This window comes from Misgurnus anguillicaudatus, chromosome 25 (genome assembly GCF_027580225.2).
Source record: "Misgurnus anguillicaudatus chromosome 25, ASM2758022v2, whole genome shotgun sequence".
NCBI classification, from domain to species: domain Eukaryota; kingdom Metazoa; phylum Chordata; class Actinopteri; order Cypriniformes; family Cobitidae; genus Misgurnus; species Misgurnus anguillicaudatus.
Genome location: NC_073361.2, coordinates 34,092,352 through 34,107,473, shown reverse-complemented (window position 1 = coordinate 34,107,473; position 15,122 = coordinate 34,092,352). Strand labels below are relative to the sequence as shown.

The following is a 15,122-nucleotide window of genomic DNA, read 5'->3' as shown; positions in this document are numbered from 1 at the left end:
CTAAATACACACAAACACACACACACACAGTTGTGAGCGCTGCACGACATTGAAATGTTAAATGATTGATGAGATTATGCTGTAACACAAACAGCTCACCATACAGAAAGCTTGAGTCGGAGCAGCACATGTGGACGTGTCCTCCATGTATTCCTCCCAGATGAAATGTTCTGGATTAGGATGTCCTACAATACAGATCAACAACATTCACCGCACGCACATGTACATAACATACACATGTTTATTCAGACACATTTAAAAACACAACGCACACACAAGATAAAGGTCATTGTGTGTTTCTTACCCTGAGGTGCAGTTAAAGTTCGGCCCTGATCCTGACACCAACCTACAGGGTGAATATAAGGACTGCTCGCATCACACCTGACCAAACACAACATTCACACCGTTAATAAAAGATACTAGATTAAGACATCCTAGTCCCACACTTGATCTGCCTTCATTTAAAGACATCAGACGTATCTTAAAGGTGCCAAAGAATGCATTGTAATAATCTGTTCTCTAATAACTTTATTTTTTCATTTAATGTTGTGGGCGTACATCTGGACTGTAACGTCACAGTTGGTGTTATGTTGTGATTGGTCTGTTTTCCAGCTGTCTTTTGAGGTTTACATAAGGAGGAAACAATCGTGTTTGAGACTCATGATATGTCATTACCATGAACACAACTCTTATTATTCATCTATGCCTACATACAGTTTTACCTTCTACAGCACCTTTAACATATATCAGTGCTATTGTTTTGTCTCAAGATGCTCCCCAGTATTGTTTTTTATAAGGTTTGTTTATAAAATCTAGTTAAATATCCTATTATAACCACGGGCTAGTCCTGGATTCATCTAAAACCTGTCGGGGAAACTGCCCCTAAATGATAGATGATGTGTATTAACTCTTTCCCCACCAGCGTTTATAAAAAAGTTGCCAGCCTGCGCCAGCATTTTTACAATTTTCATAAAAGTTTAATACCTTCCAGGAAAATATGTTCTTCTATAAATTTATAAACATACAATATATCAAAGGAAAGAACAGACCCTCTGCTTTAAAACAAACAAACAGAAAAAATATTTCTTCCAATCTTTATTTGGTGTCTCTTTATCAAATATAGGTAAGTTTCTTCTAAAATACAAAATTTTGAGCAAAAAGCTGAAATAATTGCATTAAAGGACTTTTGTTAGAGATCAGATTCAGAGCAATGATGAGTTTTTACTGTTTTTGGATCAGTGGATGGTGTGGTGTTTTATAAGTTGTGTAAGAGCGACACCTAGTGGATAAAAGCAGAAGAATGGATTGCAGTAAAAACACATCAGAAAAGCTAATTGGCAGGAAACCGTTTTCTCTTAATTGAAAAGGTAACCCATTAATGCTGGAGAAGAGAAACTTTCACATTTAAACCTCTAACAGTATCTTGTTATTCGCCTCTGATCACAATGAAATTAAATCATTAATAATATCACATCTAACTGTTCATGAATCTTCCTCATTATTTATTAATACCATGACTTATGTTCTTCTATGTATCTTTTTATATTAATGAGATATATATATATACACACACACACACACACACACACACACATGTTTATTTTATCATTTTTACTCATTCATTCATTTAGATGGATGACGTTTTTCTCACCAGTAATCGTAAGTGTCGTCCCAGTTGTCAAAATGAACCAGGAAATGATTGTCTATGATATCTGCTACAGTGGCCACACACACCAGACACGGATTCTTACGGTCCACCGCTTCTAACTTCATACCCACCTGAAAACTGGAGGTGATGGTGGTCTGTTGAAGAGAGAAACTCAATTCATACACAAGCTGAAGTCTTTTATTACAGCTCAGATGTTCACGTGTATGAATGAAGACTTACGCTGCTTTGGGATTTGAAGAGATTCTTTGGTGCAGCTTGAGCATTTTGACTTTCTAGATATTTCTCCCAGTTAAACTCATTCAGTTTATAACCTGACAGAAGAGATAAGAGATGATACACTTTATTATGTACCCCTTCCCATTATTATCCATTATAAATTCAGGCCTGACTGATCATCATAACTGAAACACAATGACACTATCAGCTACTTTACAATATAAATGAAATATTAGACGAAGAGCAAACCTTTAGGTGGATGAAGTTTATGGCCTGTTAACTCACACCAACCAGCTGGTTTAATGGTTGGAGAGTCAGCATTTACCCAAAAGTCATAGCACTCAGAGTAACCATCAATGTGGAGACGCAAACGAAAGCCAGTCACCTTTAACAATAAACAGACAGCGAATCAATCTACAGTAAGATCAATACAGATGTGGTCCGTGAGGGTACTGCAGGTGGTCCGTGTAAAGGCAAAATAAAACATAAAATAATGTATTTTTTTAAGAAAAAAATATATTTTTTAAGATTACGTTTCAAGAATCTGTTGTACTGATATGATGACCAATTATAGTTTTAGTGCTATAAGCTTATTTAGAGGTGCAGATAAATTCAGGACTTTGTGTAGACATATTTTATTATGAGGAAAATTCTTAATTACAAATAGTGGTCCACACACAAAAAAAGTTTGAAAACCCCTGTTTTAAATAACTACATTATATAATAACTATTTTAGAAACCCAGACTAAACATAATGTAATGATAAGAGCAGATTTCACTCATTGCTACTCAATCAATATTAAAGATAGCAGGATTATATTTTTACAGACTTTTCTTTATATTATGATTATTTTATATAAAAAACACCATTATCATTATTATTTATCTTGACTCTTCATTATTCACACAGTAAGTGGTAAGTGTATAGCGAGTTATTCTGACCTCAGCCACAGACAGCACACAGTACATGGATGGATGTAAAGGATCGATGCCCTCCAACCTCATTCCAACCTTAAATCCATTTCTGCTGCTGGGAAACGTCTGGGACTGCAGAAACACAAATCACAAGAGTATCAGGATCAAGACAGTTTGCTGGCATTGACCGTCTCTACAGAGAAAGACTTGAGTTGCTATGGAAACCGTCTCCCGCGTCTTAGAGAGGAACAGATGTCCCCTCGCATCCATCCAGAAACAAAATGACCAAGATAAGAGAGAAAGAGGACATCAAACACACACACAAACAAACACACACACACACACACACACACCTGAGTGTAAAGATGTTTTTTATGTGTGTGGTGCAAAAGAAATGACACAGGTTGTAAACACAGGTTGGGGAAGAGTCATCATCATCATACCCTCCTGTCAATCTTTAAGTGCAGGGTGTGATTTGTGAAAGAATCAGAGGAGGGATGTTTTTCAAATATTTGTATTTATGAAAATAAATGATGATCCACTGGCTTATGTTGATTATTTAGTGTATTGGTTCTCAAACTAGGGGCAGTTATTAAGGCCGTTTATAAGGCCATTATTTATGGGGGGGTACACATTTTGTCCCCACCGGGGATAAAAATAATTCATCAGAGGCAGGGAATCGGACCCTGTCTAAGTGTATTAAAGCAGCCATCAAGCTTTTTCCTACATAAGCTGTTCTGGCATCTCTCCATCACCTTCACTCATCCCATTTTATTCAATTATTATATTCAATTATTTTTATTCAATTCAGTAGTCTGGTGCTATAAATGTGAGCTGGAGTCTTTGGACTGAGCTCCTTCATCTAAAGTGGGTCACACACATCCGGCAAAAAGCATAGCACAGCATCGCGCCACATTTAAAATTCAAACACATTGTTTTCTATGAGTGTATGCACTCCAGCAGCGTCTATCCACTGTGTTTTGGTGTGTGTGATACCCAGAGCAGTGGTCTCGGCATGCATCCCCCCACGTATATAGTGCGCCCCCCCCCCCAAAAACGTATGACATAAATGAATCTCAAACTTAGACTTTGAATTAAACTAAACAAATTAAATGATCCAATGTTGATTAGTAAGCTTATTCTGAAGAAAGATGAAGTGTGAAGGTCACTGGTGTCTGACATTAACTGTGTTTGAGACTGATCCTGGATCAGATGTATTTACCTCAGTGAAGAGATGCAGTGGTGCAGCGATGGCTCTCTCATCCTCAAGATACTGATCCCAGGACCATGGCTTCTTCTTACTGCTAACTGTTGAACACAAAAGAAACAGATTTCAGCTATGAAAGAAGATGGTTTATATCTCATGAACATGATTGAGTTTCTCTCGTGTTACCTTGTGAAGTGGAAACTTTATTCTTCATCTTTGTGTCGTCTTCTTTCGGCTGGTCCTGAGGAGGAATCAGAAATCCTTCAGGTGACTATGAGCGGAGATGATGGATGAAGATGAGAAGAGTTTACAGTACTCACACGCAGACAATAATCCTCTGATACGCTTCTGGAGTTCAGATTTTGTTTCTTTTTCTTGCAGTCGTCTGCTTGCATTATTTGTGAATCTAAATCAACACAGATCACCATAAACACACAATCACACTGATCATTTATACAGTATGTGTGATAAGAGTCCATTAAACACAATCTGCTATCTGATTCAACAGATTTCTGCATATTAAGAAAAAAAGAGTTTAATTTACATCACATCAGTATACAGAAATACATTAAACATTGAAACAATCACTCCCACATTGCATACAATGTAATAAATATGGGTCTGAAAGATTGAAGAATAATATTAATTTAATGAATAATATCACTGGAATAAATACATTGTCAGGACAGTAACAAACAAAACATCTTATATATCATTGCATTTCTTAACTTGTATTTTATGTCAGAATAATTCATATTTTGTTGATATATTTTATGAAATGGCTGTTGACAAAGCGCTGTTTATCTATGCTTTTACTCATGCATTAACTGTATCAAACTGTGATAGCTCGCTGAGGTAATAAATAACTAATATCCACAGACAATCTCAAATTTAATCGTTGTTTGACCAAAAGTTTTTCGGTTTCCTCACTAGTAAATAAAAATAACATAACTTAATATTGATCAACAATCGCCAGGCTGTTTGTTTATATTAATCATAATGTACTCATTTGAATGATTTAGTTGAATAAAACCATGTGTTTACTTGGTTTTGATACCTTTATTTGAACCAATTATTATTGCCTTATCATATTATATGTGTCATTTTAAAGGTTATTTGCTTACTAAGGTCTATTTTTATTATGAAAAAATATCAAATTACTTCAATTACCAAAATAATTGTTAGGGACAGTCCTATAAAACATTTCAAAATGATTTGATAGATTTTCATTCATACATTTTATAATTGAGGACTTTTTAAAGTGTAAATCTCACCTCATGGAGTTTGTGTCTCATTGCACCACTCCTAATTATTTTTAAAGATATTAATTTCTTGACAAACAGATTTCTTATACAAATATACACCACAGTTTAAAAGTTTTAAAACATTTGACTAAAATGTTTCTTATGGTCCTAAACATCTTTAAATCTGAAGGTGAATGTTTAAATGTTTGACATTATATACCTATGGTTTTTATTCTTTCATTAGACATCTAAAATAATATTTTGCATAACTTGGACTGAATTAAAGATAAAGCGGCCAAAGCAAAATAGATGTGAACTATATTATTGTTAAAAAATCCTCTCAGGTTAAGATAAGAAGCTGCTTGATAAAACAGACTTCTATAAATTCTAGGACTGAAGATGATTAAAAATATTAATACAACATAGTTACATTTGTCTAAATTTTATTGAATATTAGTGTTATTGTGCTATCAAAATCTATAAATAAAAATAAATAACTTTTGAACTGTTGTGACAGTAAATCAAACTTATCCACTTACTATAAATATTTGTTTACACTTTTTCTGTGAATATATGATCTAAATGTTTAGGAACATGGTGATGTATCTTTGTGATCTCTTCTCAAGTGTAAAACAATAAAAACATTATATCACGGTCACCAGCATGACATAAACTCACCGCCTGATATCTGCTGGAGCCCGTGGTCCGGGTCAGGGCTTTAACCCACAAACATCAAACCCAAAGACCGGTTTCATCTTTCCTGGATTACTCCAAACCTGAAACCAAAACCAACACAACAGTCAACACAAACATACACAGGCAAACAGGACCTGAGTGAGAGCACCAACACTACATAAACAATGATCAAATATCAGTACCAGAGGATCATTGATCCATTTGTCCAAGTCAAAATTGACCTCACAGAACCACAAGACAGCAAAAACAAACAAAACATTTGATGTTTAAAATGTAATTAAGTTAAATGACAAGAAAACAAAGAATAATTCTGATGTTGAACATTATAAAAAAAAAAAAACAACATCAGCAGATCATCATATTGTGATTTTGACAATCATTCACATTTAGATTAAAGATTTTCTGTAACAACAGCAGAAATTAGTTTACAGAAGAAACATGTTGAGAAAATCCCTGATTAACATCACAGCGATAAAACAACAACAACAACAACAACAACATCTAAGTCAAGTTGATTTATTTTATTATGCCAGCAGAAATCTATGAAATCAATAAAATGTAATAAAATCAGCAGATCTCATTCTGTTGATATATACAGAAATATCCCAACAGCTATGAAGCACATCTTAATAAAAGTTCAAGCTGAATGTAAAACTGAAGAGATGGTGGTCAAAGCTCTTCCTGTAGTCATATGTGTGTATAAAGGTTTGAAGGGAAGGAAAGAGTTAATAATGAGTCAAACAGAAAGAGGAAATGACAAAGAGACTCAATGGTGTCATCTCGAGCTCATTACAGATACACAAAGTATTCATACTCAAATAATAATACTGTCCTGTAAATATCACACTTACAGTGATGAGATGAGTGAACTATGAACACACACACATATTGATATGAAGTACCTTTATTTTGACACTCTCCGCATCCTCATTACTTGACATAACGTCCCGTCCATCTACACATTTCCATTTATTTTTTTGTCTGTTAGTGTCAGCAAGTGAATGCAACGCAGCAACAAATCAGTTGTAGTAGTAAAAACACAGTGAAAGAGAGAGACAGAAGATGTTGTGACTGCTATCAGATGCAAATCGTGGGTTTGGAAATATTTTGTATTTGGAGAATGGATTGAACAAACAGATTGGCAGAAAAGGTTTGCCAGCAGCAGCTGAAACACTGAAGACTGTTTGACATTTTTTCCCTCATTATTTTTTTTCTTTATTTAATTTTTAAGTTTGTTATTGTAAATAACCCAATTGGGACAGAGATTGTTCCTTTTTAAATGTAATATATTTTGCTTGCATTCGTGAGTTATTAAAAATGTAACCGCTTAACTAGGCACGTAACATTAAAGTACACTGTCAAAAATAAAAGGTTAGGGCTGTCACTGGGGCAGTACCCTTTAAAAAAGGTCCTAATATGTACCATTTAGGTACAAATATGTATCTTTGAACTGCCAATATGTACCTTTGAAGAACTAATATTGCCTACAAAAGGTGTACCTTTTTGAAAGGGTACTGTCCCAGTGACAAGTTTTGTACCTTTATTTCTGAGAATGTATCAATAAATTAATCGAATTGTAATTGTATCGAGAAAAAAAACCATTTGATGTATCGGCAAATATCGCACCGGTGGCTGAAGATGATCAGTACTGTATCGTAACGTAATGAACCACACTCGTAAATAACTGAACTGCATATGAACGCAAGCGTCTTAAGAACTCAAATACGGGTTTGACAACAATATTTTGGTACCATCTGAATGTAGCCTCATTGTTTTATCAATGAAGTCTAATTAGTTCAGGGCTCCAGACTGCCACCAAATGGTGGCATTTTGCCACCAAAATTTGAGAGGGTGCCACTGAATTTTACATCCAGTCGCACACGTGCCAGTAAATTTGACCACTTTTTTTTGTAATGTGACACTGAATTTGAAACAGCACATTGTACTTTCCGCATCTATCATTAAAGAATTTATTAGTAATACAGTGGAAATAAGTAGAAATGTGAATATTTGGTTAGCATGTTGATTTACGGTGTGTGCCCCTAAATTTTCTGGTTGCGCCCCTAGAATTTTCAGTTGGGGGCCACTGTGCTCCTAGTGAAAAAAGTTAGTCTGGAGCCCTGTAGTTAAGATAACCTGAGATGAGATGAGTGTGAATGAGGTCACAGTGTGATATTTCACCATCATCTGCTGTCTTTATTTGTTTAAAACACAATCTTCACTGCAGATTTGACTTCTCTGTGTGTATCAGAAGATCAGATCAGGGTTTGTCCTGCGGCCACACAAGCCAAAGCAAATATATTTAGATTTCAGGCAACTTTGTTTACCTCTCGTGTTCAAATTAAAATAAGAAATAATTGCAATAATTTCCAAATAAACTGCAAATATCATTATGTCATGACTGACTTCAGTCAAATGTTTCAAACAGATGAATACAACTGAGGAAATAAGACATAACATGGTTTTACTGTAGTAACTTGTAGTATTTTACAAATAAGAATCATAGTAAATATTCATAAAAAACAAGCAAGTTTGATGTTGTGATCTTTGAGATGTTCAACACATATAAAGCACAGTGCTTTATAAAACAGACATGAGAAGCCAGCGGGTACAGAAGACTTTCAGTAGTCGCTCAAAATGAAAGAGTTTAGTCTGCAAAAGTCCTGTATGATTTCTGATGCTCGGCACCGTTACAATAACAAATCACACAGCGTATGGAGGACAGAATGTTCAAGAAGACCTCATGTTTTCACCGAGAGATGATGACGTAAGAGAACACTTCATGTGTTATGACAGACGCTGACCCAGCAAATCCAGCACAGGACAGACAGCAATGCATTGTGGGAAATAATCCAGACACATCTGTATCACATAACTCATTTCAGTGAGAGATCAGAATCTGATGAGACACAATCACAACAACACCTCTGTATCCTTTATAACCTTCAGCATCTTCTTCAGTATATTTCACTTCATCATTATGATGTTTAACTTTTCATCAGAGATGTTGGAGTGAAGGAGTTCAAGTGGGTCAGAAACCCGGCTGGCATCATTTACTCAAAAGAGTTTAAAATAAACATGCATGTATAAATATCAGGATAGTTATAACCATATTATGACACTGTAAAAACACTTTACTGTATATCAATATTAATGCCTGAATCTCTGAGGATTAAATGCAGAACTAGTTGGAACAACTCAGACAAGGGTTTTGTTTAGGTGATGACCTACACTACAGTATTGAATCAAACTACCAATTAGGGATGGGCTCGAGTACTCGAAAGAAAAAGTTGATCATGTGGGTTTATTTATTTATTTGTGGTTATGGTGCCATTTGGAGGTCTGGTTAGTGTTACATGTGCCTGTGGTAGTAAAGACTGGATTTGGTTTGACGTCGTGTTGAGCTGCACAGACATCAGCGGCATGAGATATCAGTACCAAACATTCAAAAGAAAACAGATAAGTCTGCTTCTAAAGCGCACCCCTTTACTTCATTTCATCACAAAGCTATTCCTATTTAAAAACATTTCATTCATTCATTAATAATCTAATCTTTCTGTCATAGTTTCTTAAACATTAAGTTTTATTTAAGTGTTTTTAATAAATATATTTTCATTTTCACCACGACGTGTACGCCTAAATATCCTTTAATTGTTTTGCTCCTAATTAATTAAGTACTTGTTTTCAGACCCATATGGATTATTTGCAATAAATGCACATCACTAATGAATCACTCACAGTTAACTGAGAAATATTTCAACATGAAAACAAATATAATTTCTCTAAAAATATGATGGATTTTCTGCAAGCATCAGTTATGAGATTGTTGTACAGCGCTGGAGTTTTAGTCTCCACAAACTATGATTTGCTTTCCTCCCATTGAAATCTTAAACAATGGAAATGGTTTGGTGTGAGACTCTCTCATGTATCATCATTTAAAACGATGAAAAACAACACAAAAACAGAAAACAACCCATGAGGACACAAACACACAATCTGATTCAACAACTACAGCTGATTAAATCATATTTAAACAACATCCAGAAGCATTATTTAACACAAGAAAATAAATCCATCAGTCTGTTTCTGTGCCGTAAGAGACTAAAACCTAAAAGATAATTCACTTCTACTGATGGTTCTGAACGTCTCAATTCATCAACACAAGATCAGATTTCATTTAAACTTTCCATTGGATTTCAGTTTAACAAACAGACAACATTTACCATCACACAAAGCCACAAAACCTCACAGTTTGACTCTTGATTGATTCTGTGTTTCTGTTTTAAAACACCATCATCACCAAAATATAATATAAACTCAGATGGGTGGACAACTAGTCAATACTCATAATCTAATTCTCATGACACAACACTTTATCTAATGCATATTTAGAAACAGGACAGAAAAGTGTATTTGACAAGCCAGATTCAGGATGACTTCAATATTCAGTATTTACTGACTTACACATCAGCACACAACCTCACATTAGTGCTTCAATAAACCCTTTTAAAAAAGCCGGGCTTAGAAAACCTTGCTTAGATTGACGGATGCTAAATGAGATGTACAGGACTGATAAAACACTTTATAACCACAAGCCATTATGGTGGAAAAAAACCTTGTTACATTTCTATGACACCTGAGCACATGAACCTACAAAAACCACACAAACGTGAAGCCGAAGCTGCTCTGTGACACGTGCTTTCTGTTGTTAGTGTCTACAGGTACATTAAATATTCAGTATAAAGTTTATAAAGAGAAAAGAAACTTCACATTCATAAATGTGTGAGCTCATCTCATCTCATCAAATACATTTTCAATCTCAACTGATGTTCTTAATACATTACTGATTTTCTATTTACTTTAATTGACATGAATGCTATAAATAAAACACTACCACAAACATGCACTGCATCATTTACATTTAACTTAAAGGACTCTTTATCACAACAGGATAAACTTTTTTATATTTTAAAAGAGGAAATGTCATAATGTCTTCATTTTACTTCTAAATACAAGCTCTGTTTTATTTATATTTAATTGAATCAACAACATAATAACAGTTTGTTTACTGAAATTAAAAACCCTTTCTTGTAACACTTATCTGTAGATTGAATGCTCATGTGTCAGAATGATTAAAAATACATAGAAATAAATTCAGCCTCCATCAGTCGAGCAGCAGAAATCTGTTTTATATACGAGAGACTGAGAGTTTGTCACTAAACAACAAAACAACGCTCGAATGTCTCGAATGGAACGGACAGACAGGAACAGGAAGTGATGTGCGGTACCATTCATCAGGAAACTACTGAAGAACTTACTGACACCAAAATCCAAACAGACATCACAGACCAGCAGCAGCATTATTATTGTGTGTGTGTGTGTGTGTTTGTGTGTGTGTGTGTGTGTGTGTGTGTGTGCGCGTGTGTGTGTGTGTGTGTGTGTGTGTGTGTGTGTGTGTGTGTGTGTGTGTGTGTCAGTGTGGGAAAACACAACGATGACACATTTAAAACATGAATACATTACAGTGACTCTCCACAAGAGTCCACATGAACAAAAACAACCATTAAGATCTCCTGATCCAGAATAAACCCAACAGAACATCATCTGTTTATTCACAGGCGTGTAATATTAACATGTCTATTTTAGAATAACTTTAATAAATGTGTCCTAATCCCCCATCTAATACTGACAACCTGTTTAAATACTTAACCTGCTTTAAAACTTGATTTCACTGAATCAAAGTCTTTTAAAGAGCCCATATTACATTGCTAAAAACAATGCTGTTTGTGTATTTGGTGTAATGCAGTGTGTTTGGTGGTTTATGGATAAAAAGCACATTATTGCTGCCTCCCTGAAACGCTTTGATTTCATACAGAGCTCATCGTTCTGAAAAGAACTGTGTCCTCTGATTGGCCAACTAATCTGTACATGATTTTCCTGAATACCTCTGTGACTCTCCTTACCGAATTTTGAAGATTAGCTCCCAATGCAACACTAACAGGAGTTAATATCGTCTTTACTACCTTATCAATACGAGACAAATCTGATCCAGAAAATGCAGATGACCAAACTGATCGATCAACTTTACCAGCACGATTTGAGCAGAATGTAACAGATCGGTAAAGTAAAGATACTAAAACAATTAAACCAATATTGAATTTGTGATCATAGAAACGACAAACAACAAGAGCTACTCTACACTGCTCAAAACTTGTGTTTGAATCATGCTTTAGTCTGAAGTCAAGTCTTTAAATATGAAAACATAGACAACTTACAGGCTGAGAGCCTGAAGTGGACAAAATTATGATAATGACGTCATGTCCACGTCAACAAGCCGAGGAAGTAAACTGTTGCCTACAATCCATGTGTTTGTTGTAGTCCAAAAAAACAGATTTATGCTGGAGATGATAACTCGCGTCATCGTTTACTTTGGGGTTTGTACCTTGCATATTGTTAACATGAACTAATACACACTTACACACCAAAGGAAATGTAAAATCATGAATCAGATAGTACATCGCAGGACCATTAAATGGTAAACAAGCTAAAATAAATTTACAGCTGTAACAAAACGAATACAGTAAATACAGAATTTCCCTCAATCATATAGATTTGAAAAACTTAAATATTAAATAAAACAACTCTATTCAGATGTGATTTGATCACTTACTCTCACCCTTAAAACTACAGCAAACAACAAGGTTTGAATTAACTAAAATAATTAACAAAACCAAAACTAAAATGTGTCACCTTTCCAAATTAAAAACCACCTTCTGTTAATTCTGCATGTAGCTGAAGTTTTTCGTTTCATTGTAACTTTAATGAACTTGATTTCAAATACAATGTAATTTATTTTCCTCCAATAAAAACTTGATGGTCAATGTTAAATCTGAATCCTTTAGGTGAAATTCAACAGGTGCACCATCAACCCAATCATTTCTCCAAAACACATCAACAGTTTCATCCTGATATTACACAAACTCCTCCTGACTCAGTGTTAGAATTCTCATTTATCACAGCACGAAGAAATAAATTCATACATTAAAAGAGCAAAGACAGACACACAAAACACACAACATCCAGGATGAGATCAGGAAAATGGCGACCACACCACACAAACTAATGTCATTACAGATACGCAAACATCACATAGACAGAAGTGATGAGAATAGAAGATAACACACACATATACATACACATATACACACACACGCATAAACACACAAACACACACACACAAGAGATCAGTAAGTGAGAAACATCAAGAGTTATAATGAAACACTCGCAGCGCCACGACAAACAAACATAAACACACAACACAGAGAGATAGAGAGATAGATAGATAGAGAGAGAGAGGAAACACTGTAATATTCACACAAAGATGAAGAGGCACGAGGCTTACACAAAAACACACACGAGCTCCATCTTTAACGCTTGATGTAAACATGATGAGAAACACAACACAAACACACACAGATTAGCCGAGCAGCCATCATTACACACACACACATTCACCTCACAAAACACACAAACAAGTGAAGATGTGAAGCGTTTAAGGCAACACACATGAAAGTTAAACTCCAACACTTCTTCTTATAATGCTTCAGAAATGAAAGAGCTCAAATTCAGACTGAAATTCATGAATATTTCTTACCAGCACGCAGCCTGAGAGACGCGGTGACAGCACGAATGACTGCGCATGCGCAACAGAGCCCTCTGCTGGAGAACCAGAACAGGTGTCACATATAGAGAACAGAACAAACTCGAACCCACAACCTACACAAAAGAGTTACGTGCTAATGATCACTGACCTCATGGACACTAAAACAGACAATAGATTGAGAATACAAATGTTTTAACAAGAGTTGTACTGTAGTATGAGATATAAAGACTTACATGAAAACACACTGATGGACCTGTGACAGAAGAAATAAACATCTCGTTATTTTAGTGTGTTTTGTTGTGTGTGCACACAAACATGTTGTATTTCCATTTAAACACAACTGATTCCTGATAAAAACTCACATTTTTTTTCTCTATACTTTCATTCATTATTTTCTGCTTCCTTTCGGTTTCTATTCTTCTTCTTCTTCTAAAATATAAAATCACAAATAGCTTCGTGTTTGTATAGCTTAATAACAAATGTTATAACAATAGGTCGTGTGGAAATAAATGGTTAACAGAAATATGCCTCCTACACACACATACTAGACAAACACACACACTAGACAAACACACATATTATAGAAACACACGCACACTAGACAAACACAGACATTACAGGCTTCACAGACCAAGAAATAAGCAAATCCTTCAGATTATTTAAAGCTATTTTTTCTTTTGTTCACGTTTATTTAACATCCTGTGTGGCATGCAGTGAAGCATTGAAACTCAGTGTTGTGTAACAAGTCTGATAGACAAAAACTTTATACAAATGAATGAACTTTATTATAGTAAAGAGTGTATTAGTATTTCTGATGGTAAAACATATAGGCAAAGAAACAATATGAGATAATAAGTGTATATCGTGGTATGAAGATGACAGTGGACACACAATGATGAGGGTTTTATTCAAATACCATAATACATAAATAAATTAAGGATTAAAATATATATATATATGTTTTTTCATTTGGAGTTTATATTACTAATAATCTACTACTATGCAAAAACCTTCAGAAAAATATTTTATATTAAACTGTCTTGATTGGTTGATTGCATTGGTCTATCCCATCTCTGAACCACCAATGAAAATATGAAATAATGAAATATTAAACCTTATTTGAACAAAGCCCAGCTGTAAATATTTTGACAATACAAACGTAGAGAGATGATATATTATGATGTTAGAGATGATATATTCTCTCTATGAATTGAGTGCATATATAAAGTTGAGCAGTAGATGGCAGTAAAGCTGTAATAGTCATAATGCAGCTCATAGGTGTGTTCTGTAATGTATCTCTTACTAATGTAATGTAAGAGCTGTTTATTTATTTATCTGCATAAGAATATACTGTAGATGTATGAGAGTAAAGTATATTAATGGACAGCCGTTTTCACATGTGATGGTCATTATAACATCATCACACTGTAAAGTTCACAAGACTCCATTTAGGACATTCAGATCATCAGACATTTCACTGATCTGTTTTTTAAAGCATAAACAGCATTATGT

At 34.7% G+C, this 15,122-nt stretch overlaps 1 protein-coding gene across 3 annotated transcripts in view; it reads right to left on the bottom strand.

Moving 5' to 3' along the window:
• The window catches only part of LOC129426037 (lethal(3)malignant brain tumor-like protein 4), a 33,490-nt gene extending 19,763 nt beyond the window's left edge, over positions 1–13,727 (bottom strand). For all 3 annotated transcript variants that reach the window (XM_073864245.1, XM_055182155.2, XM_055182156.2), the window contains exons 1-11: positions 13,602–13,727; positions 5,930–6,027; positions 4,328–4,413; positions 4,194–4,248; positions 4,023–4,108; positions 2,828–2,932; positions 2,135–2,270; positions 1,889–1,980; positions 1,652–1,803; positions 305–381; positions 100–185 (exon numbers count right to left, since the gene is read on the bottom strand). In XM_073864245.1, the coding sequence (XP_073720346.1) occupies positions 100–185; positions 305–381; positions 1,652–1,803; positions 1,889–1,980; positions 2,135–2,270; positions 2,828–2,932; positions 4,023–4,108; positions 4,194–4,248; positions 4,328–4,402 (864 nt within the window). In that variant the 5' untranslated portion in view covers positions 4,403–4,413; positions 5,930–6,027; positions 13,602–13,727. The remainder of the gene's footprint in view (positions 1–99; positions 186–304; positions 382–1,651; positions 1,804–1,888; positions 1,981–2,134; positions 2,271–2,827; positions 2,933–4,022; positions 4,109–4,193; positions 4,249–4,327; positions 4,414–5,929; positions 6,028–13,601) is intronic.
• Between the last annotated feature and the right edge of the window lie 1,395 nt (positions 13,728–15,122).